This window comes from Lissotriton helveticus, chromosome 1_1 (genome assembly GCF_964261635.1).
Source record: "Lissotriton helveticus chromosome 1_1, aLisHel1.1, whole genome shotgun sequence".
Lineage (NCBI taxonomy): Eukaryota > Metazoa > Chordata > Amphibia > Caudata > Salamandridae > Lissotriton > Lissotriton helveticus.
Genome location: NC_136057.1, coordinates 1,433,574,900 through 1,433,600,127, shown reverse-complemented (window position 1 = coordinate 1,433,600,127; position 25,228 = coordinate 1,433,574,900). Strand labels below are relative to the sequence as shown.

At 45.8% G+C, this 25,228-nt stretch overlaps 1 protein-coding gene across 2 annotated transcripts in view; it reads right to left on the bottom strand.

Annotated features, from left to right (window-relative positions):
- Positions 1-4,762: 4,762 nt before the first annotated feature.
- Positions 4,763-25,228, bottom strand: part of LOC144826880 (A.superbus venom factor 1-like) — a 1,649,148-nt gene continuing 1,628,682 nt past the window's right edge. For both annotated transcript variants that reach the window (XM_078685340.1, XM_078685347.1), the window contains 2 exons: positions 17,813-17,948; positions 4,763-5,085 (listed from right to left, as the gene is read on the bottom strand). In XM_078685340.1, coding sequence (XP_078541466.1) covers positions 4,944-5,085; positions 17,813-17,948 — 278 coding nt within the window. In that variant the 3' untranslated portion in view covers positions 4,763-4,943. The remainder of the gene's footprint in view (positions 5,086-17,812; positions 17,949-25,228) is intronic.

The following is a 25,228-nucleotide window of genomic DNA, read 5'->3' as shown; positions in this document are numbered from 1 at the left end:
GATCAATACTATCACTTGGTCATCCTTAAGGGTCTCGTGTCTCTAGATCATTGAGACCTTAATCGTACCCTTATTCGGAGTTCCGGTCCGCAACCACTTTAGGACCAAGTGACTTCGATCTGATAGGATCAAGCGCAGTGCAAAAAAAGAAATGGTGAAGTGTATTTAAAAAGGATAGAGAAATCACCAAACAACTTTATTAAGAGGGTTTCTCTTCCTATTAAAATAAAGAACAGTGCAACAATATATAACTGCAGTTCAACCAAATACCTGCAAGGGGGCCAACATGTTTCAGCCTTGTGGGAAAAAGGACCCTAGGCTTTCTTCAGGGCCTCTGTTCTATCTCATGTATGCTACTGCGTCAATCTGCGTCTAATCAGTCTGAGCTTAGAGTATACATGAATTTTAGTATAGAACCACGATTGTTCTCTCAATATGTATTAAAGCTTAGCAATTTCTTGCATTTGCAGAGCGGGGTCTCACATATCCTGAGCTAGGTCCAGTTGAGATGAGGTCTGTCCCCCGGGCACTCTGGGTGAGTAGACAATTTCCTGTCTGGTGATAGGGACTGGTTAGTCTTCCATTAACATCGGGGTTTTTCAACTAAAATGTCCATTGTGTGTTTGCTATTATAGATGTTTTATACACCATGTGACCTGTGGAGTACTATCAGACGCTGGAGAATTGTATCCTTTTGATTGTAGAATAACTTTATTTTATATATTTTCTTCATACACCATACACCCTTTATGATTGACGCAGTAGCATACATGAGATAGAACAGAGGCCCTGAAGAAAGCCTAGAGTCCCTTTTCCCACAAGGCTGAAACATGTTGGCCCCCTTGCAGGTATTTGGTTGAACTGCAGTTATATATTGTTGCACTGTTCTTTATTTTAATAGGAAGAGAAACCCTCTTAATAAAGTTGTTTGGTGATTTCTCTATCCTTTTTAAATACACTTCACCATTTCTTTTTTTGCACTGCGCTTGATCCTATCAGATCGAAGTCACTTGGTCCTAAAGTGGTTGCGGACCGGAACTCCGAATAAGGGTACGATTAAGGTCTCAATGATCTAGAGACACGAGACCCTCAAGGATGACCAAGTGATAGTATTGATCATCATGAGTACTTTTGATGGGAATCCTGTATGTTATTCATCTGCAATCACCGGTGGTCCTTGGTTTGACATTTCCAGTCCCTTTTAAATGAGTAGCCAGTTTTGACTTGGTTCTGATGTATTGAACAAACATCAAGACTCTTTTTCTTCAGAGGTTTCAGACATCCCCTTTTCTAGACCCCTAGGTTTCTATGTTGTATATGTAATTCTTTAGGGATATAACCTAGGTTGGTCTATAAACATCCCTTTGGCCCTCCTCAAGGTGTTTGTTGTTTATATAGCCCTCTGGCTGGTTCCCTGAGCAAGCAGAGCACCAGCGGGCACTTGGCTGCCTTTCCATTGATGGCCTGCACCACCGCCATGTTGTCAGACCAGAATAGGACCTTTCTGTCTGACTGGATCTCTGGCCACAGGTGGAGTGCAATGACAATGGGGAACAGCTCCAGGACGGTGATGTTGGCAGTAATGCCGCGCTTGCGCCAGGCGTTGGGCCACTCCTGTGCACACCATTCCTCGTCCAGGATTGCTCCAAAGCCCTCCCTCCCTGATGCATCTGTGAACAGGCTAAGCTTGGGACTGTCCACTCATAGAGCCCTCCAGATAACCGTCCCATTGAAATGAGACAGAAACTCACCCCACATGGCCTGGTCCTTCTTTAGGCCTAATGCCAGCTTAACAAGGTGGTGCTTCTTTGAAACTTTTGCTGTGGCTAAAGGAGCCTTGTCTTTCCTCAGCAGTGACTGAATGTCCTGTCGCAATGTCTGCACCTTCTCTGCAGGGAGTCTCGACACGCCTATCACCGTGTCCAGCTCAATACCCAAAAAAGTGAGAACTTGCGCAGGGCCTTCCATCTTACCAGATGCTAATGGCACCCCCAGGGGTCGGGTCCAATCCTGAAAGCATTGTAGCCCCCTGTAACACTCACCCCCTATGAACAGGAAATCATCAAGGTAGTGGGTCACCCCTTCCACGTTAAACTTTCTTGAGAGTGCCCACTGCAGGAATGAGCTGAAGGCCTTAAAGAAGGCACAAGACACAGGTGCATGCCCCATGGGCATGCACCTGTCGAAAAAGAATTCCCCCTGCCACTTGAAACCAAGAAGGTGCTGGCTCTCTGTGTGGACTGGCAGTAGACAGAATGCTGACTCGATGTCAGCCTTAGCCAACCATGCTCCCCTGCCCGCTCTCCTGACCATGTCGACCGCCATGTCAAGGGAACAGTATGAGACCGAGCAGGCACCCTTCTCCAGCCAGAAGTTCACAGAATCACCATCCGGGTAAGACAGGTGCTGAATCCACCTGAAGGCCCATGGCTCCTTCTTAGGGACCACACCCAAGGGGGAGACAACAAAGTTCGGGAGAGGAGGTTACTGAAAGGGGCCCGCCACCCTCTCCAGGGCCGCTTCCTTCTTAATCTTAGCCCCTACCACTTCAGGGTGATCCCTCGCTGACTTCAGGTTCTCAGAATCCCTGCAAACCAGTGGCCCCTGATAAGGAATTCTGTAGCCTTCCAAGAACCCTTGCGCTAATAACATTCTGTCCTTAGCATTTGGATACTCATGTAACAGATGTAGCAAGTTAGGGATGACAATGGGGGACGGACCTCTGTCCAGGAGCATCCCGGGAGGGTCACCAGTGGGAGTACATGCAACGCTAGCCATAGTGGAGGGAGGGGGGGTACCTGGCCAGGGGCGGCCGGTCAAAGAGCCTACTTGTCGTGTCGGGCAGGCACCGTGGATGGCTCACGCTTATCACATGAGGTGGTCGAGTGTGTACCGCCACACTTGCTGCAGGTGAGGGAGAATCTACAGGCCTTCCCCCAAGAGCATGCCCCGCATTATACAGCCTGCACGTTCCATTGAAGAATCTTCTGGTTCCCTGCTTCTGCCCCCCACCACAGCCACCCCGAAAGGGCTGCCTAAACAGAACTTCCTGTCATGCCTCTGGCCCTTGCTCGTCTCCTCCTTCTTATTGTTAGTGCTAGACTTCTTGCCGGCCTCAACCCTGCCCTTGCCCATATGCTGGACCCAGAGACGCACCTCCATCTGGTCCCACCCCAGTTCAGGGCACATGGCCATCTTCTTCCAAAATTCCCAGTCGTACTTGTACCAACCCATCCCCCCATTTGTCTAAGCCTCATTGTTGATGATGCTGGCATATTGAAACAAACCAGGCCCTTGTTCTGGGTATCGCTCCATCACTACTGCTGCCAGGATGGCGAAGGCCTGTCCCCATGTCTTAACTGTTTTTTCTGGCCAGGCCTGGAAGCGCACCTTCTTGTCCTCTTCCTTGCCACCCATTCTTCTGGTGTCCCCCACTCCCCCCCATGCATCAGCAAGATAAAAATATCGATGAACCCTGCCTGGCACTCCGGACATGACGCGGCACGCCTACGACCCCAGAGGGGACTCCTCCCATGGCCAACCCCGTCCAGATGGAAGGGGGGAGGATGGTGGAGGGGGAGCCCAATGTCACTAGAGGGCTGCCCTCCTGAATGGCCCCCTGTGGTGGCCTTGGGCAGCCGCAAAGTCTTTGGTGTGAGGACATCTCCTGATGCACAACTTTAAGGGGACACTTGAAATATGTCTGAACCCAATGGAAGGACAAAAGAACCCTGTTCTGGTGAGTTTTGGTTTCAGGGGAGGAATTATGAGTCACCTCGAAACTGATAGCGCTTCTTCAAAGACAAAAAAACTTCTAAACTTCTGAACCCAACAAGTAGATGGCAGGAGTTTACACAGCAGATAATCATCAGCAGCACATGCTGCAAACATCAGCATTTAGAAGACAGAGTGGAGGTGCTATGATTTCAAACTAAGAACTGGTATATAGATATTCGCTCAGATATTCACTTGGTTATAGCATTGCTAACCCAGGTCACATCGTTGTAAGGAAGTCAGAGACACTCCTTTGTTATAGCCCGTCATAGTGTCATTTTCAGCTGTATAAAAAAAAAGGGTGAACCTGGCCATTTCTGCATATGTTTAGCGCCAAAAATGCATGAATGTAAAGGGAGTAAGGCACTAGATTACGCAGTAGAGTATTTCAGAGTGACTTGCAGTGCAACTTGCATTGCAGCCCGAATATGAATATCTTAAACTTTCACTGAGCTGGGCACTGCACTGTGTTTTACATGGAAGCGCCGGTGTAGGAGCGTTCGGAGTTCTCAGCGAGTGGGCAAAGCATACATTGTAGTTTGTATAGCTGTGCCAGTGAATAATCATTCTGAGTTCCTGTTGGGTACTGCCTTGTGCTGTACTTTACATTGTATGTGTATGGGATTTCTGAGTTCTGAGTCCCTGAAATGATGTTTATACTGCAACACGTTTCTGGGTCTTCTGAGAATTGACTTTCACTCCAGTTTGCATTTCGTGTCTGGCCCCAGTCCCCAGGTGCTGGAAATGACACGGAGAGTGCGCCGGAATAGGGGAGACTCCTGTGAGCACTCCCAGGGAATAGAGCGCAGTAAGAGGGCCAGAATGCGTCACTAAGGGGCAGCCCTCCTACAAAAGTGCACCGTAGGAAGCTGCATAGTCTGCGTTATACTGAAGGAATGGGAGGAACTGTTATTGTAGATACATACATAAGAGCGAAAGGAAAGAACATATTGCTAACATATATTAAACTCCATGGGAACAAAGCACACTGTTTTGGGAATGCATCTTTATTTATGTAAAAATAACTGTCTGTCATAAACTCCCTGAACTGGGAGAAGGAACAGGCTGAGGCATAACACTGTGGTAGATACCACCAACATACACCATGCAGGCATGTTTTGGTGCAAGAGTTCATCACGTGACCCCGCTTCGCTAATGCTTCTGAAAGATTAATTTGGGCAGCCAAACACCATCACGTTTTCAGTAAAGTCTGAAAATTCTTCACAGATTTTCACGTGCTCTGCATTGTTGCACTCCTGCGGACTTGGCCACCACTCGATCCACGTGTCTTTCCCAATGTAGTAGTCGAACCTGCAATGGAGGTGCACAGTGTCAAACAGGCGGTGTGAGTTTCACTCTTAGCCAAGGCCACTGAAATTATGCGTCCAGGGAGGGCCAAATTACGTGGCAGGGTCGAGCAAATTATGCAGCAAGAAAAGACAAATTAGGCGGCGTAATGTAGCACATTTTGTAAAAGTATTACTTCATTATTTTGACACTTTTACACTTGTTAAAAGTGTCTGGGTGTTGGTTGCAGCTCAGTAGTGCTTCTTTAACAACCAAATATGCCAATAAGCAGCGGTAAGGTCACCATTAAACCTTTGCAAAGGGTCTGCCGCTATAGATGCAACACTTTTTTGCTGCATTTTTAGTAACTTTTAAACCATTTGAAAACCTTTTTTTTTTGTTAAAATCTGCAGAATTTGCCGCAGATGATGAATTTTGTGGTACATACGTAGGGGCAGATTTATGAGGCACTTGCGCCACGTTTACGCCGCTGTTGCGTCACGCAAGGCGGCGTAAACGTGGCGCATCCCTACGAACGATTTACAACGTGACGCATCTAGGCAGATGCGTCACGTTGTAAAGCCCTGCGCCGCTTGTGGGCGTTCCGGCGCAGGGTGGGCGTTCCGGGGCAGGTGCGCCTCGCAAAAGTGGCTGAGTGAAATCTATAAGATTTCACTCAGTCACTTTCAGGCCAATGCTGCGTCAAAAGCCTGCGCCTGCTTGAAGCAGGCGTAGGTCTTGACGCAGCATTGTGGAGATGGGGCACCCCCGAGCCTTGCTGGAGCTGCGTCGCGCTTGCGACGCAACTCCATCAATGCGTCACCTTTACGGCACAGATGCGTCACGCATCTGTGCCGTTTTTGCCCCATGGTGCGCCGCATCATAAATGCGGCGCACCATGGGTGGCGGAGCTGTGGCGCACTGTGGCGCATGTTAACTGGCGCATCCCTGGGGATGCGCCAGTTAACATAAATCTGCCCCGTAAAGTCTTAAATTATGCAAAAAAATGCAGCAGCTGCACATTGGCCTAATTCCAGTGGCCCAGCTCTTAGCAAACAATCACTTAGGGTTAGATCACAGAAACAGAGCTAGTTCACAACAATTTCTTACCACTGGTGCAGTTTAATAAAACACTCTGCAATATACAATGCACAATACCAACAATGCACTACGTGCTGTAGAACATTAAATCAAAAGCCCCTTCCAATGGTTTTTTAATTAGGGATTTCGAAGAGATTCCCTAAACTGATAAATAATATTACCTGTATTCTCACTGACATTGTCACCTATTTGAATAGCACTACATTTTATTTTGATATCAAACATTTTATTGTTTTGTAGTCAAGGCATAATTTAAGAAGAGACAGGTAGAAGGTGTAAGACACCAGCACACTACAGGATATAAAACAGAGTGAAGAGCGTGTACATTTTGAGTCAGTTGTGAGGATTGTCAGCCATACACTAAATAGTTCCATTGCACAAATTCTGAGAGTGATGTAACATTACATTCTAGAAGTAAGATGTAGAGTTGCATACTAGAAATAGCAATACCTTACATTAAATTACACTAAATTACATAATAGATGTAGCAATGTATTCTAGAGGAAGTATTAGATTCTATATGCGATATCAGATTTGCGGATCAAGAGTGTATGCCTTCATTCGAATATATTTGAGGAGGGTAGAGAACTATAAAGATTAGTAAGAGTGCTTGCTTCTACAATGAGGATATTGTGCCTGCGGGCATGATATCAAAGTCTATATTGTAATTGTGGAAAGGAATATAGTGAAGTGTTCGAAAGCGCAAAAATAAGAGATATAAGAGAGGGGTAGGGGACAGGGGAGGGAGGTGAGGAGGTGCCCCTTATATGTCTTTACAGCTAGGTCTGGCATCAGGGAGAGGATCTGCAAGGTACAGTATAGGTGTAAGGAATATTTATGTTTATGGGGGTCAACTTTCTGTTGAAAAATGTCAAGAGGATTCTAAATACCTCTTGAAGCATTTGTGTTGTGTGTTTTTTTGTATTTATTATTGTTGGCCCCTATGGCTGCGCATAAAGTATTCCACCATTTTTCGTAAGAGGATTCTGTGGTTGCTTTCCAGACTGTCAGAATAGTTTTGGTGCTTAGGGCTAGCAAATGTTCAAGTAGGAGGTAGACTTGCAGCTGTAAGGGGATAGGTGGATGATGTGCATTAAGGCCAAGAGTTGCTGTGAGAAGAGTCGGTGTAAAGTTAGTTTTGAAGATGTTCTGGATGGATTGTTGTATCTTGGTCCATAGGGGTTGGATAATTTTGCAGGCGAAGACCATGTGTTTGTGTGTTCCAGAGACTTCTTCGCAACGCCAGCATTTGTTTGTCTGTCATATCCCCAGTTATATAGTGGAGAGGTGGTCCATGAGATTTGTGGATAGTTCAAAGTCTTGATTGGGCAATCAACCAGGTAATTTTTTATTGAAAGGGGGATTGCCAGATTTTGTGCCAAATGGATTCCGAGAAGTGAGATGTCAGTGTTGCAGGGATTTATGCCACCCTTTTGTTTTTTTATTTTTTCGTGATGTGCAATCTTTAGGGTTCTAGGATTATATAGATGCGAAGGCCACTTGGCCTGATCTTTTGATGTTCCTCAATAGTAGGTAAGTAAGTAAGTAAATCTTTATTGCTTGATTAATAAAAATCTTAGCAAACAGCTACATAATAAAATTATTATTAAAACAGCACTTGTTCCAATAAAAGTTACAATGATTCTATAAAATGCAGAGGGATCCAAGCTTACATATAATACAAAAGGTAAAAATGTGATTATGTGCTTTGTGTTAGGCACTCGATGTCTGCTGGGAGGCCATCCTCCTTGGAGTTCGCCTCAATTCAGATGTCTATGAAATTAGATGTAAAATCCATACCAGATTAGTGGTGAGTCTAAAATTGGTCACTCCCAATGAGTAAATGACAGTAATTTACCAGCAGTCTAGATTACTAGCCAGTTTGCTGGACGATTGCTAAAATTAATTTTGCTTTAACTACGTTCATGAATCGAACAAAGATGCAGGCTAACCGGACGTCGCTACCCTCAAAGCAGGCTTTCATCGCCTGTCTGCATGCTTGCATCAGATTTTCATTCAGACGCAGATTTAGAAGCTGTCTTCATTCCAGATCTAAACTTTTAAAAACGCAAAGTAGATGTAAAATGTCCTCTTTGGGGTTGCCCCATGATCTGCAGTAGGTAGTTGGGCGTGTGCGTTTCCATGGCGGTAAGTGCAGTTTTGCCAGTAAAATTCCCAGCCTCATCGCCAAAAGGATTTCCTTCATACTTCTCGAGAAGCGTGTACCTGAATATGACTGTGGTGTGCATTTGGAATAGCTCTGAATCACAAACCAACTGAGCCCTCTTGTTTAAGCCTGTTTTATCTTCTTTGAAGGAGACGATCTTTCCCGATTTGTTTATCAAGGCCTTAACACTGTTGTAAGGAAGGCCAGATTTCCACACATCCTGTAAAGCGAGCAACCTTATACCTGACTGGAGATATACCATACCGGGGCAATAGTTTTTCCTTGTCATCTCTTTCCACAAGTATGAGTTTAAGGAACCAGACTTAGCACTCTTTAATTTATACCAGCATTTGGCGTCAAACGCCCTTCCGTTCTATTTGCTCCTTTTGTAGGCCTAGCTCCAGCCTTGTTTGTGCTGGAGAGGTGTATTGTGGAATATTAAATAGTATTCTTGCAGGTTTGGCAACCACCTTATCCAAAATTATTTCATCTTTCACTTTCATTGATTTGCTGCCGTACGTAATTGTTGGTAGAAGCTTTGCTCGAAGTACTTCGAATAGAGAGATAAGATTAGGGCCAGTTATTTTGTGTTTGATGTTTTTTAGCGTGACAGCCAGTAGGGTTCCTCTTCCTTGGAAGGCCACTTTTTGTTTGTGAGACATATCCATACTGTCAAAAATTATTCCCAGGTATTTATAACTTTTAACTGTCTCCAGCTGCCTACCCCCCAGCAGTCATCTGAATTGATTCTTGGTGCTTTGCTGAATGAATACCATAATTTTGGACATCTCATGGTTTATGCTTAATACGTTCTTTTTGGCGAAATTGCTTGTGATGTTTATCAGATGCTGTAGGCCGACTGGGGTTTGTTCGGCTGATCAGTATCAGGTCGTCGAAAAATGGCAAGTTTGAAAGTGTCAGAACATCCAAGTTCGGGGCATGGTGATGACAATTATCCAGCTCAGTTGAGAGGTCTGACACAGAAAGGTTAAAAAGGTTGGAGCAGGGGGAGGAGCCAAGCTCGTGACCGCAATGGCCGCTCTGTAGCTCGGCTCCGTCAGCCTTCCTGGCCAACACGCAAATCCTGACAAATATCCTGCCCCGAGACGACACACTCGGGAAGAAACGGAAACGTGAAGCAACGCTCGTACTCACCGTCTGGCCTGGGGGCTCCTGCGTGCTGTGAATCCGAAGCTGTGCTCCTGCTTGGTCCGAGGCCCTCGCGGTGTGGAGACTGGAGCCTTGCCTGCGTGGATCGCCCAGGGTGGTGGTGTCGGCGGCGGCCCCCGGCGGGAGAGAGGGCCGACTGTGAGAGGCCGTTGTGCGATTGTTCCGGTGGATACTGACCGGGCCCGGTCCAGCGGCCGGGAGGCCCCGTGGTAGGGCGCGGCGCGCCGTGGATGGGGGAAGACCGTCCAGGAGGATGCCCCCGTTGCTGCCTCGTCCGGCCATCTTGAAGCCCTGCGCCCGGAGTCGGCTTATGATGCCCGCTGGTGGTGGCGCAGGCGGACCCCCCGAATTTGGTGGCGCATCTTTCTGCACCAAGATTGCCATTCTTGGGGCCTGCGTGAACTCCAGGGGTGTCCTCGTTTAAGAGCCCGCTCCGGGAGTTGCGGAGGGTGGTGATGCAGCTGAACCCGCAAAATGGCGGCCGACGCCCTGGGACACGGATTTCCTCAGGGCGGCAGACTTGTGTGGCCGGAGTGCGCTGGGGCCTGGTCATGTGAGCGTGAGCCCACGATTGGTGATGTCCTTGCCGCCCTGCAGTCTCTGCATGCGGCCTTGGCCCCCGGTGCACCTGTGAAAGGTATACGGTCCGCCGCCATCTTTGATGGACCGTTCTTCATGGACGCGGCTCGACTTCGTGGTGGCGCTGCTTCGTCCCCCTCGATCGCTGCGAGGAGTGCTACCGCTGTGCATCGACAAGACTGCAAGCCTGCGGCCCCGAATCTCCTGGCAGTTGTGAGTGTGGAGTGCGAGGGCGTGGGCTCCATGTTGGGGCCCGATCCTGCTCGAGTGTTCGAGAAGCGTTGTGGACTGCTGCTCCGATCTACTTTGGTGAGGTCGTGCTGTTGTACTGCGGGGGTGCCTCTGCTTTCTTATACGGCGAGACTGAACTCCTGTTTTTTGCTGCTCTTGGTGTCATTGTTGAGAGTTCCGGACTGCAGAGAAAGATTCTTGTTTTGTTGCTGGTTGCCGGGGCCCCCTGGTCTACACCCTTGCCTTGTTTTGTTCCGATCGAGTAGCCTCTCCATCTTGAAATGTTTGCTTCCCACTGCTATATCATGTGTGGTAGTGATGACTAGGAAAGGCCACCGGTAGTCTGAGGACTACCGGTGAACGGATTGTGATGAGGCAGACCCCCAATCATGATAATATGGATGATCCCTTTGAGAGTTTATGATACCTGAGATTGTGTCGATCTCGTTTAGACGCTGCATAATTGTGTGGGTGGGCGGGGGGCTGGTGCCGAATGACTCGATTGATGGTCTCCTTCCCCCCCTCTTGATTTCTTTCCCCCTTTTTTGCCTCTTTATTCCTCTCTCTCTTCTTGACTTCTCTATATTTCGGGTTCTGATTTAGGGCGACAGGCACGCTGCTGGGGGGGTAGGCCGTAGCCTTCTGCAGGGGTGCAGGGTGGGGTGGGTGGGCTGGGGCTTCTTCTCTGTTTTCTTTTCCTTAGTTCTATGGCTCTTTTGTATCCCTTTATCGGAGGGCCGCGTCTGTGCTTGTCTCCCATGGTACGATTGAGGGTGGGAACTGGAGGTGTGTTGTTCTCCTTCTTACGGTTTTGTCACATTGCTATTACGACTCACACGCCCACCTTGCTGGCGATATCCTTACTTTCTTCGCGTGCTTATTGCTGTGGGGTGCTTGCATCGGCGCGGCGTTCTCTCCTTCTTGCTTATATTATTTCTCCCTTTTCCTCCCTCCCTTCTCCCCTCTTTTTCTTCTTTAGGTTAGTATAGCGGATGATTATATTCACTGTTGCTATTCCGATTCCTCCGTTCTGTCTGAAACATGTAACTGGGTGATAGGTAGACAAGAGACGAGCCACGGTGGGTACTGCTCTGATATATGGCGTCCATATCCTGATTGATGTAAACTGTTGCTGATGATTATCCGTATTGATGCCCTTATGTTTTGCTGTTTGCTTCGTGGCCCGCTATGGGAACTCGGATATCCATACACTGCAATTGATCCTGCTATACTCCTTATTATAAAATTAACCTTCTTTGATCCTGCTCGATGGCCGTACTTAACCTTTCCAGACTGAACTGATTGCTTCTATATTGTTGGCTGATTCCGGAGAACATCCTTCCGGAGTCATTGGCCTCTCATACTGTGTCGTGGCCGGCCTGACTGGTTGTAGGCCCGTATTTGTATATTCCTTACTGCATAATAAAGGTTTTAAAAAAAAAAAAAAAAAAAAAAAAAGGTTGGAGCAAGAACACAGCCCTGTTTTAGCCCGTTCGTGGTTGGAATCCTTCTTGAAAGGCTATTGCCGCTCCCCAGCTTGATTTGGACCCATGTCTTAGAGTGAAGTAAGATTAGCTGATTCAAAAGGTTTGGGGCTATTTTCCACCCAACTAGCTTAGCCCACAGGTTCCCTCTATTAACACCATCAAAAGCAGCTTTATAGTCTATAAAACAGACAAATTGTTCCTCAATAGGTCAGGTAGGTCTGGTTTGTGGGGATTCTTGTGAGATCTAGATCATATTTTAAGTTTTAAGAAATTGCAGAACTCGATCGGAGGCAGATCGTTGCATGAGCTTAGTTTAGTGAAGGGATCAGGATTAGTCATTGAGCCTAGATCGCCGATGCAGTTAATGCTTTTTTCTGCCCAGAGTTTTCAGAACAAGGTTTTCCCATCCAGTTAGAATTTGTGGTCTTGCCACAGGGAGGCTATAGTAGAGTCCATGAGTCGTTTGGGCATGTTTTATCAATGCAACGAAGAGCAGTTGCCATGTCGCCTCTTATGGGGTAGGAGTGGAGAATGGGTAAAATGTTGATGTTTTGTATCGTTAGGGTGGATTGAAGTGGGAAAGGGTGCAATAGGTGTTTTGATTTGGAGCCAAGGGGGATAGAAATCCAGGGAGTCCTTGAACCACCAGTAACCTTGTGTTGCTAAAAAAGATAGTTGGTATCTATGAATGTCAGGTAGCGCTGTTTTTATTCCTCCTTCGGGTGAGCCCCGCTATTCTGGGCCTCTTTCCTTTACATAGAAATTTTGTGATAACCTTATCCACAGATTTGAGGAATTGAGATGATTGCTTTATGGGGAGCATGCTTGGGATGAAGTTGATGAGTGGAGCAATCATCATTCTTATTGTATCTATTTTAACCCACAAGGGTAAACTTTTAGCAGACCAGGAGGCTAAAAGGTCATTGATTTAGTAAAGGGTTTTATTTTTTATTGATCATTATGGTTTCATGGAGGGCCTTGCTAAACCATATGCCAAAATATGTGAGAGCATTGCAGGCCCAGAGTGCCCAGGATGTGCTGTGAATGTTCATAGGGAATATTTCTGTTTTGGAACGATTTAGTGAGTAGCCAGATACTTTTAGGTAGTCATTAATTTCAGACATGATTGGCGGTATATCCATGTTGACATCTTCTGTGAAGTTCAGGTCATTGTCAGCATAGGCTGAGACTAGTTGTCTACAGGATTGAAACTGAATATCCGTAATACTATTGTTGGCTTTTAGGCAATGGAGCAGGGGCTCTATGACTAGTAGAAATAAGAGTGGAGAGAGGTGACACCCTTGTCTTGTACCTTGTGCTGGTGGAAAAAGGCTCGGATAGGCGGCCATTTATTCTCACACTTGCAGATGGGGAGGCATAAAGGGCCTTCGTCATATGGATAAAGTTCTCACCTAGGTTGAATTTCCATAAAGTCTTGAGTAGAAGGGTCCAAGAGACCTTGTCAAAAACTTTTTTCCGTGCCAAGTGCCATAGCAATGGTGGGTGAGGATGCAGAGCGAGCATTTTCGAGGAAGTGACAAAAGATGCGGATATTGTTGGAGGCCAGTCTGCGTTCCAGTAAGCTCATTTGGCTTGAGGCAATACGTTTTTTGAGTATTTTGTCCAGCCTTGGTGCAGTATTTTGGCATAGATATTACAGTCAATACTGATTAGAGAGATCGGCCTGTAGTTCTTGACATCTAGTATATCTTTCCCCTTTTTCAGTATCACCACTATTGTGGCTTCAAGTGCAGAGCCAGATACACTGCACGTTGAGGTGAATGAGTAAATAGGGAGAGAAGAGGTTTAGTCAGTATCGAGGTGAATGTTTCATAGAAGGATACAGTGTACCCATCGGGGCCTGGGGCTTTGCCGGGTGTTAGAGATTTAATTGCTACCTGTATTTCTTCTGTAGAAATTGATGCATTGAGGAGGGCCCTGTCTAAGGGGGAAGTTGAGGGGAGAGATCTGGAGCCAAATATGATATTCAATCGAGCAGGTTAATATGTTTTTTTTGGGGGTGAAGGTCAGAGTAGTAATTGTGGAATACTTCTAAGAACTTCTTGTGAGATGTCACTGGGAGGGTTGATTTGTTTCTAATAGCAGTGGTTACACTTCTATTTTTAAAGTATTTTAAATAGCTTGTGAGTGTTTTACCAGCTTTTTTTCTGGATGTACGTTTTTCTGTGTCGGTCTTTTTAATCCATTTCTGGGCACGGGTGCTTAGTATTTGGTTGTATTCATATTGTAGTTTGCGCAGTTTGGGTATATCTTGGGAACCAGCAGAATGCTATAAGATTCATTTAGGGCACCGATTAAAGCCTCATGGATACAAGGCGTTCATTCAGGGTCTTATTTCTCCCACCCGCTATGGATAGCAAGGTTCCCCTTAGCGTTGCCTCCATCTGACTGCCTCTAAAGTGCTACTCTCTTTCTTCTCCAGTAGGAATGTTTGTATTGCTACAAAAATTTTTGTTTTAGAGGTTTCATCTTCTAGAATTGCATCACTGAGGCGCCAGATTCTGGGAGGTGGTGGTCAGTCTATGATCGAGAGTAAGGTGAGATGCTTGCATGGTCACTAACTAATATAGGTTCTATTTTAGGGGTTAGGGAAGCCTGGATAAGGGATTTAACTATGAGGATATAGTTATTTCTAGTGAAGGAATGGTGTGTAGCTGACTAAAAGGTGTAGTCACTACCGCTAGGTTTGAATAGTCTCCATATGTCAGAGTGGTTATTATTCTTGCAACATTTGGTTGTGGGATTTGCTGCCTAGAAACTTGTGGGCAGACAGCCTGTCGAGGATGCCATCCATTGGGTGGTTAAAGTCACCCCAGACAATGGTTACGATAGTTTCAGGGATTTCTGAGATGTGTTTGTCTAGCTCTTGCTGGAATGAGATTGAGTTATCATTAGGGACACATATGTTTATCACTGCCAGCTCCTTCTTTCCTGCTAGTATCCTGTGATTAGTTAGCGGCCCTAACTGTCATGTTGGTGAGACAAAAAAGGTAGGCCTGGTTTCTTTTGCGATTAGGGTAATATCCCATTTTTTTTGGCAATGGCAGGAGAGATTAGGGTGTCAGCAACGCTGGGGCAATAGAATCTGGCATCCTTGGAGGACTCGATGTGGTTTACCTGTAGTAGGATAACATCCCCTTTCAATTTACTACAATAGTCAGCTATTTTTGTCAATTTGACCAGATGGGAGAGACCTATGGTGTTCAAGTAGAGGATTCTAATATCAGCCATCACGTTTTTGGGAGTGTGCTGGTGGCTAGGTCATAGTTGATCATTTAGTTTGGAATGTGTGATTATGAGTTTATTTTGTTGCATAGGTTGTCATCGTTGGAGCAAAGTGAAATGTGTGTGATGCCTGTGTGAATAGGTGAATGCAAACTTTGTGGAGCGTTGCACATGGCAGATTGGTAGGCTAAAAGACTTTATAGGGGTTGTGGTGATTGCCTTGCAGACCTGCTCGCGTGGGACTTTATTTCTTTGGGGCAACAAGGGGATGGGAGGGAGAAAGTAAACAGTAAAAGGGAAAAGGAGAGAAGTAGAAAGAGAGTAGTAAAAGCAATAAGAAGCCTTGGCTAAATTAATCCCCAAACCATAACTCACCTCCCAACCCATGAAATATGGGATTACCACATGTCTCCACCCTAATTAGAAGAGGGAGGAGGAAGGCCATGAAGTGGCTAGTCTGAGGCAGCGGCGTGGGGTTCAATCCTAGAGTTCTAAAGTACAGGGGAATAAACAATGAAACTGGAGTGCTGTTTGGAGGTTACCAGTACAACCGGGTTTAAAAAGGAGGACTAATTGAGAGATGTTCTGTAAAGTAGTGGGGTGGCAGCGAAGTAGCTTGTGTGTGACAAAACCACCTTGTCATGACCGGTCTGGGGATTGTGTGAGGGGAATAAGGCAGTGGTCAGTTCTGTAATATCCCAAGCTAGCGTGCTAAAGGTAAAGACAGATGGGACAGCATTAGTACTCAGGTGAGTAGAACCAGTAGAGCTATGTTAGTCATGTTAGTAAGCAGGTAGACCTATGAGACAGATTTCAGTTCGAGTTTGTGAAGTTGTTTTGGAGAATAGTGTGCACTAAAGTGTCATGATTAGTGATCTAGGAGAGACTTACAAGGCGGTTATACCAATCACAAATTGCTTTGGGGAAGTAGGAGAATATTGTGCACGAATGTGTTAATGGTTACACAGTGTCCCAGTGTAATGATTTTAGAAAGATCACTCGAGGGCGCAGTGTAATTACACATAATAGGGCAGTAATGAAAGCTTTCGAAACCTCACATGTCTGGATTACCACAGTCGAACAATGGCAATTGTAATCTGACACTTCATTTGAATGGTGTTCGGGCCCTTGTGTAATCTCACACTGCATTAGAAGAGCAGTGCTGCACCTGTATTTGAATAGCAGTGGGGGCATGTGTAATCTCACACTGCATTAGTAGAGCAGTGCTGCACCTGTATTTGAATAGCAGTGGGGGTCATGTGTAATCTCACACTGCATTAGAAGAGCAGTGCTGCACCTGTATTTGAATAGCAGTGGGGCCATGTGTAATCTCACACTGCATTAGAAGAGCAGTGCTGCACCTATATTTGAATAGCAGTGGGGGCCATGTGTAATCTCACACTGCATTAGTAGAGCAGTGCTGCACCTGTATTTGAATAGCAGTGGGGGCCATGTGTAATCTCACACTGCATTAGTAGAGCAGTGCTGCACCTGTATTTGAATAGCAGTGGGGGCCATGTGTAATCTCACACTGCATTAGTAGAGCAGTGCTGCACCTGTATTTGAATAGCAGTGGGGGCCATGTGTAATCTCTCACTGCATCAGGAGAGCAGTGTAACTGCTGTGTATTCTCGTAGTGTATGGGGCCCTGTGTTATCTGACACATTGGGTGCTTCTGCAGTGTTTTTGGTTGGCATTGGAGGCCCTTACTGTGTAATCATAGTGAACCGAGGTGGGCAGTGGAGATTCCTGTTTAATTTCACACAGGAGCATAGCACTGGATGCTCCATTAGTTTCACGCTGTTTGAGGGAAAGCAGGGATATCTCCATGCAATCACTCACAATAGTGTTCTCGAAGGTGGATCCAGAGTTATTTCACATTGTGTTTTCAGGGAGTTTGCTGTTTAGTGTCACTGTCTACAGTTACAGTAGTGGGTCTCCTGTGTATACTTACAATGTATTTTGATACAAGTTCGGGCCTTGTGTGTTCCCCCAGTGTTTTCAAGCAGCATGCAGGGGGGATTGGGGGTGAGGCTGGCGTTTAGGGCTATCAGAGAGTGCCTGATGGGCTGCTGTGACAGGTCAATGAGTGGGCTTTTTTTTGGCTATATATGGGCCCTTTTTATGGTCCTCTAGGACGGTTTTTATTGTTGAGTTCGCTAATATGAATTCAAGCATTGCCTGCAGCAAGCTCAAACCCATGGAGTCTTTCATAAATTGCAAAACACTCACATAGCGTGTCATTACAAGTTCGAAGGTTCCCCAGTTTGCAAACATGGGCCACATTTTTAGCTTTCTAAATCACTAACGGGGGCCACTTTCATTTTGGTGCCCAGGCCAATTTTTTTGTGCCAGCCCGACTCTGGATTAGGGTTCCCTATGAAATTCCACCTTATATTTGGACAGCAGGTGTGGACTGTTTGTAATCTCACAGTAGATTCCGCCGGGGTCCGTGCGGATAACAGTGGTGGAGCAATGGGGCTGGGCAAGAAGGATTTCAAGGGACGACGCAGAGGGAAAATTAAATAAATAAATAATGTTCCCTCTGCATCGTCCCTCGAAATCCCCATTACACGGCCCCACCGCCCCCACCGATGTTACCTACACCGACCACTGCTGATTAGATTCAAAGGCCCCTGTTTGATGTCACAATCTTTTTTTTGCAGGTGATCTCCAGAATAGTTTACAATGACAGAGCTTCATCCATTGATTCCCCTAACACTGCTTGATAACGTTACTAGATGAATATTTGTTTCCAGAATTTCCTTACCCATCCTTCTGAGTCCACAAGTCAGTGTTCACACCCCAGATCAGATAGCTCTTTCCATCTTCAAGCTTCAGAGAGCTCCTGCATGTCTTGTGGCTGACAAACTTGCGAATGCTCCCTTCAGGTGCCTCGTCCGAACCTTGGAAAAAAAATATGACATCTTGATGTTGTTCCCAGTGTCTATCAGGCTTCAGTACATGGTGGGGGGGGGGGGTGGATAGGGAGAAAATGAGAGAGAGAGAGAGAAAGAGATATCTCTGTCTCGCTCCGGTAATATATCTTGCTTTTTTATTTATACAAAACCATAACAATTCATCTGTTATAGTTATACTTATGTTAAGAAAATATGAGTTGTTGCCTTAAGTTACTTAATGACATAAGTTGCAGTTTCTTAAGATAAGTATAACTATAAGTATAACTTTAACTGCTGAATTTAAAAGTCAGTGTAACTAAACCATCCTTGTAACGTTTGATTTTATTAGTGTATTTCAATGTGAATTGTTTCTGCTGAGCCAAAATTTGCAGTGGATCCGCAATTAGTACATTTCTGTGTTGTTTTTTCTTTTAAACACAATTTTAGGGCCATAAAGGTCATTCAGGGACCCCTCAATGCATCCTCTGGGGTCAGGATACCTGTATCCTGCTCTCTTCTATTGTTTTATGGTGTATTTTCAGCACACTGGAAACAAAATGATAGGTGCAACTTTTCTTTCAAGTTGCACCCACCAATCAGGGCCTTCCTTTCACCTTCAGATTTGCGGCTATATCCCGGGTGGATCCACGAACTATCTGCGTCCCCAGATAACACAGTTGTTAATATCTCCCTAACTGCTTACACCAAATCACTAAAAAGCATGATCCGTGGACCAAGATCTATCTTCCTGTCAAATTTGGTGTTATTGCGTCCAGTGGTTCGGCAGTAGGCTTGTTCTAAGTCACCAGTAATTAACTTGGGAATGTTTTGGGTCCGCCTTTTTCTTGACCCCCACTCGAGGAATCGCTCCGAAACTTTTCCTAATCCTTCTGAAGAAACTGGCACATTTTTGGGGAAAAATTTCATGGAGATTCATCAAGCGGCGCAAAAGATATAGGCACCTGAAAATGATCTCTTCCTATGGAAACTAGGTTGTAACAATAACTGCCTACTGGCAACCCCCAGTAGGAAAAATATACAGGCGAAACACGTTACCTAAAGAACTGAAATGACCAAAATAAAAGAGAATCTATTTTATTTATAACTGGAGTCAGTGTTCATATATATATATATATATATATATATATATATATATATATATATATATTGTTTGTCCCAATGTGGTCAAGGAAAGGCAGGATCGCACATCAGCGGGTGCCGGCGTTGGGCCAGACCAGGGGCCAAGGTTAATTTTTACACAAAGGACGCCGCACTCAGCAACTTGCAGTTTTCAAAGATTTAATTGGTGCCTAGTCTGACACACCAACGCGTTTCAGCCTGACGACCTTGTTCACGGTAGGTGGCACTACTTTTATACACAAATAAATACTATTTCCTGTTTCAAACATGCCCATGAATTCTGGGACATGTAGTCCATTGCAAAATTACACCTATGTCAGACAGTTATCATTTTACAGGATTAATTTTGTGATTTCATTGTCAAAAACAGTTACACAGTTTTTAGAGAAATTGTAGCGTATTTTTAACGTATTTTTAAATGATGGGTAGAATGGAGCAAACATGAATTATTATGCTGAAATTTGCTGAAAATTGAAAATTAATAATAAAATTCAAATTCAAAACAATGTTTAAAGTGTAGTACATCATTTGTTGTATGTCAAAGTCTATTGTGACTGCACAACCAGCGTATCACTATAGGCGCATGCTGTTTAATCAGTGACTGCACGAACAGCGCAACCAAAGTACTTACTTGATGGAAGTGCGTCAAGGTGCCTTATGGGATTTGGTGGCTGGATGAAGGACCCAGGAATGCCTACAGTTTTCACCACGAAAACATCAGGGAAGGAGAAGTGAAGCTGCAGGCACGGCCCACTGGGGGGAGTACTTGCACGAATGTACCTGCAGCAGCTGAACTTGGAGCACCGAGTCCGGGAGCACCGAGTTCAGGAGACTTTCCCCATCCTTCAGGGTGCCTGCACCAATCGAAGCGGGGCACTCTATATTCAAAAGTGGACAGCAGGTAATTAGAGGGAGAAAGGCATTTGAGAAAGGCATAGGAGCCGAAACCGGTCATGCCGATCCTGAGCTGCTGAAAATAAATGAAAGTTTTCCTGTGGGCCTGCGTGGACCTAGTTCTTTCTGCAAAGAAGGTTTTGGAGTCAAATTTAGGTGCGAGGCCACGCGCACTGTAAAGTCCCCTTCCTGAAATAGTTCGGCGTAAGCAGTGGCAAATCTTGCGGACTCTCTCAATGTTCTTGGGAATACGCCGAACCGCCACCAATCACTAAGAGGCGCAAGCTGTGTTAAATTGTGACTGCACAACCAGCGTATCACTATAGGCGCATGCTGTTTAATCAGTGACTGCACGAACAGTGCAATCAAAGTACTTACTTGATGGAAGTGCGTCAAGGTGCCTTATGGGATTTGGTGGCTGGATGAAGGACCCAGGAATGCCTACAGTTTTCACCACGAAAACATCAGGGAAGGAGAAGTGAAGCTGCAGACACGGCCCACTGGGGGGAGCACTTGCACGAATGTACCTGCAGCAGCTGAACTTGGAGCACCGAGTCCGGGAGCACCGAGTTCAGGAGACTTTCCCCATCCTTCAGGGTGCCTGCACCAATCGAAGCGGGGTACTCTGTATTCAAAAGTGGACAGCAGGTAATTAGAGGGAGAAAGGCATTTGAGAAAGGCATAGGAGCCGAAACCGGTCATGCCAATCCTGAGCTGCTGAAAATAAATGAAAGTTTTCCTGTGGGCCTGCGTGGACCTAGTTCTTTCTGCAAAGAAGGTTTTGGAGTCATATTTAGGTGCGAGGCCACGCGCACTGTAAAGTCCCCTTCCTGAAGTAGTTCGGCGTAAGCAGTGGCAAATCTTGTGGACTCTCGCAATGTTCTTGGGAATACGCCGAACCGCCAACAATCACTAAGAGGCGCAAGCTGTGTTAAATTGTGACTGCACAACCAGGGTATCACTATAGGCGCATGCTGTTTAATCAGTGACTGCACGAACAGCGCAACCAAAGTACTTACTTGATGGAAGTGCGTCAAGGTGCCTTATGGGATTTGGTGGCTGGATGAAGGACCCAGGAATGCCTACAGTTTTCACCACGAAAACATCAGGGAAGGAGAAGGGAAGCTGCAGACACGGCCCACTGGGGGGAGCACTTGCACGAATGTACCTGCAGCAGCTGAACTTGGAGCACCGAGTCCGGGAGCACCGAGTTCAGGAGACTTTCCCCATCCTTCAGGGTGCCTGCACCAATCGAAGTGGGGCACTCTGTATTCAAAAGTGGACAGCAGGTAATTAGAGGGAGAAAGGCATTTGAGAAAGGCAGAGGAGCCGAAACCGGTCATGCCGATCCTGAGCTGCTGAAAATAAATGAAAGTTTTCCTGTGGGCCTGCGTGGACCTAGTTCTTTCTGCAAAGAAGGTTTTGGAGTCATATTTAGGTGCGAGGCCACGCGCATTGTAAAGTCCCCTTCCTGAAGTAGTTTGGCGTAAGCAGTGGCAAATTTTGTGGACTCTCTCAATGTTCTTGGGAATACGCCGAACCGTCACCAATCACTAAGAGGCGCAAGCTGTGTTAAATTGTGACTGCACAACCAGCGTATCACTATAGGCGCATGCTGTTTATTCAGTGACGGCACGAACAGCGCAACCAAAGTACTTACTTGATGGAAGGGCATCAAGGTGCCTTATGGGATTTGGTGGCTGGATGAAAAACCCAGGAATGCCTACAGTTTTCACCATGAAAACATCAGGGAAGGAGAAGTGAAGCTGCAGGCACGGCCCACTAGGGGGAGCACTTGCACAAATGTACCTGCAGCAGCTGAACTTGGAGCACCGAGTCCGGGAGCACCGAGTTCAGGAGACTTTCCCCATCCTTCAGGGTGCCTGCATCAATCGAAGCGGGGCACTCTGTATTCAAAAGTGGACAGCAGGTAATTAGAGGGAGAAAGGCATTTGAGAAAGGCATAGGAGCCGAAACCGGTCATGCCGATCCTGAGCTGCTGAAAATAAATGAAAGTTTTCCTGTGGGCCTGAGTGGACCTAGTTCTTTCTGCAAAGAAGGTTTTGGAGTCATATTTAGGTGCGAGGCCACGCGCACTGTAAAGTCCCCTTCCTGAAGTAGTTCGGCGTAAGCAGTGGCAAATCTTGTGGACTCTCTCAATGTTCTTGGGAATACGCCGAACCGCCACCAATCACTAAGAGGTGCAAGCTGTGTTAAATTGTGACTGCACAACCAGCATATCACTATAGGCGCATGCTGTTTAATCAGTGACTGCACGAACAGCGCAACCAAGTACTTACTTGATGGAAGTGCGTCAAGGTGCCTTATGGGATTTGGTGTCTGGATGAAAGACCCAGGAATGCCTACAGTTTTCACCACGAAAACATCAGGGAAGGAGAAGTGAAGCTGCAGGCACGGCCCACTAGGGGGAGCACTTGCACGAATGTACCTGCAGCAGCTGAACTTGGAGCACCGAGTCCGGGAGCACCGAGTTCAGGAGACTTTCCCCATCCTTCAGGGTGCCTGCACCAATCGAAGCGGGGCACTCTGTATTCAAAAGTGGACAGCAGGTAATTAGAGGGAGAAAGGCATTTGAGAAAGGCATAGGAGCCGAAACCGGTCATGCCGATCCTGAGCTGCTGAAAATAAATTAAAGTTTTCCTGTGGGCCTGCGTGGACCTAGTTCTTTCTGCAAAGAAGGTTTTGGAGTCATATTTAGGGTGCGAGGCCACTCGCACTGTAAAGTCCCCTTCCTGAAGTAGTTCGGCGTAAGCAGTGGCAAATCTTGTGGACTCTCTCAATGTTCTTGGGAATACGCCGAACCGCCACCAATCACTAAGAGGCGCAAGCTGTGTTAAATTGTGACTGCACAACCAGCGTATCACTATAGGCGCATGCTGTTTAATCAGTGACTGCAAGAACAGCGCAACCAAAGTACTTACTTGATGTATATATACGTATATATAAATATATATATATAGATAGATATAGATAGATATGGATGGTTATAGATTTATAGATAGATAGATATAGATAGATATATGTTATTTGTTTTCAAAAAGAGGTGATTGCCACTGTGGAGTTATAATTAAGTCAGAGTTTCCATAGTAAGAACGTTTACCATTTTACTAATAACTTTGATGCTGTTTGACGTATGTTCACAAAACTTTCCCTTCTAACAAGTTCATTCACCTCAGGCCCCCCAAAAAATTTTCCCTGTGCAATTTTGCAATTTTCATGGGGAACATTAGACAACGATACCAAAGGAATGGCTAAACATACTTACAACCAAATCTGGCTGCAACGTAGATCTTTACCCAGAAAGCATGCGTTTTTGAGATTTGGAGTACATCTGTTCAGTCGTTTTAGAGAAATTAAGGTTTAAAAAATAGTGATATCTAAAGTCTCAGGACTCTAGTGGGAAAAATACAACAAACAAAGCATTCTTATTAGCTGAGCCTGTGGCATCAAAAGTGGGCCAGCGCGAGCAAGAACTCTGATTGTCTGGCTGCCACAAGAGGCGAAATGTTGCAGCTGCCATTACAGGACTCTGGCACTCAAACACCAATTAAAATAACACAGAAGGGGGCTTTCATATTAAACTGGCGAATTTCAGTGGTATTTTGGTTTTAAAGAACAAGTTACTTACCTACTGTTATGCTTTTTCTGGTGATACAGTATCTACCTGTAGAGTACTCACCTTTTGAATATCCCAAGCATCAGTTTGGATCCAGAAACTTTTTGATAGCTCTCTCACTCCATGAGGGAGTGCTGGATCCACCTCTGTGTCACACATGGCTCCTCGTGTCTTCAATGGAGCCATAAATTGCCCCCGTCGGTGGGCTCAGAATTTCAAGCAGTGATTGTTCTTCAGAGTGGCATACTGGTCTTTTTCGAGAAGTCCCCCACAACTGGAAGATTTCCCGGACTACATCTGGGTGGAGGCGCCACTCATGGTCAGCAATATGCTGCCCAGCTGAGAGTGCCCACTTGCATGTACAGCACTCTGGCAAGTGATTTGCTACTACCTAAATCTGAGTCCTAGGACTAGAGTCGTAAAGTTTTTCTGCAGAGAAGAGATGACCCATTGCTGGTTGATGTACCACATCGGGGTCCTGTTATCTGTCAAGTTCTGTACAGACTGTCTGCAAAGGTAAGAGAAGAAGGCCTTAAGAACCAGACATACAACCCACATTTCCAAAAGATTGACGTGTAGAATCTGTTCTTCTGAGGACCAGAAGCCTCTGATTCCAGTCCCTCCAGATGAGCACCATACCCTAGGGTTCAGGCAAGCATGATTACTATTCCCACTGGAGCAACATGGTGAAACGGCTTCCCTTGAAAAAGGTTGTAGCTCCCACTCACCCAATGAAGATCTGCTGCAGTATACCTGGAGATTTTGTTACAGGCTTGTAGATCTCCATTGAGTTGGAACCACTGCCTGAGGAGGCACCACTGTAGGGTTCTCATACACCAGGTACATAGGTGGGCCAAAAAAATGCAGGAGGCTTGCAGACTGAGCAGGCATAAGACCGTAGGACTGGGAAGATCGATTCATTCTGAAACATCAAATTGATAGCCTAAATATCTTGAATCCTGTAAGGAGCTAGAAAGGCTCTACTCTTTGTGGTGTCCAGTACTGCCCTTATAAACAGGATGCAATGAGAGGGCAAAATGTGACATTTGGGCTTGTGGATTGAAAAGTCCAGATCAAAAAACAGCTGAGTTGTTCACAAGTGGTGTGACACCATCTCAGGCAAACTTGCCTTGAGAAGCCATTCATCAAAGCAAGGGAATACTGTAATTCCCGACCATCTGAGATGGGCTACAATCATTGTCATTGCCATTGTGAGAACTCAAAGTGCAGAAGTGAGGCCAAATGGAAGAACTTATAACTGGTAATGTTCAGATCTGACTGTTTCCTGTGAGACTAGAGACTATAGGAGAGTGATGTGGATATAGGTATCCTGCAGTTAGAAAGCCACCATCCAGTCTTCCGATTCCAGTCCAGATAAACTTGAGCTAGGTACAGCATTTTGAACTTTGCCTTTTAAGGAACCAGTTCAAAAGCTTGAGGTCTGGGATCGAGACCTGCACCATTTTTAGGGGTCAGGAAGTACAGGGAGGGGAGCATGCCTGGACCCTTTCCTGCTCTGGAACCATCTCCACTGTGCCCTTTAGGAGTAAAGATTGGACTTCTTGTTGAAGGACACATTAATGGTATTCAGGAAAATAGTGAGGGAAATAGGAGT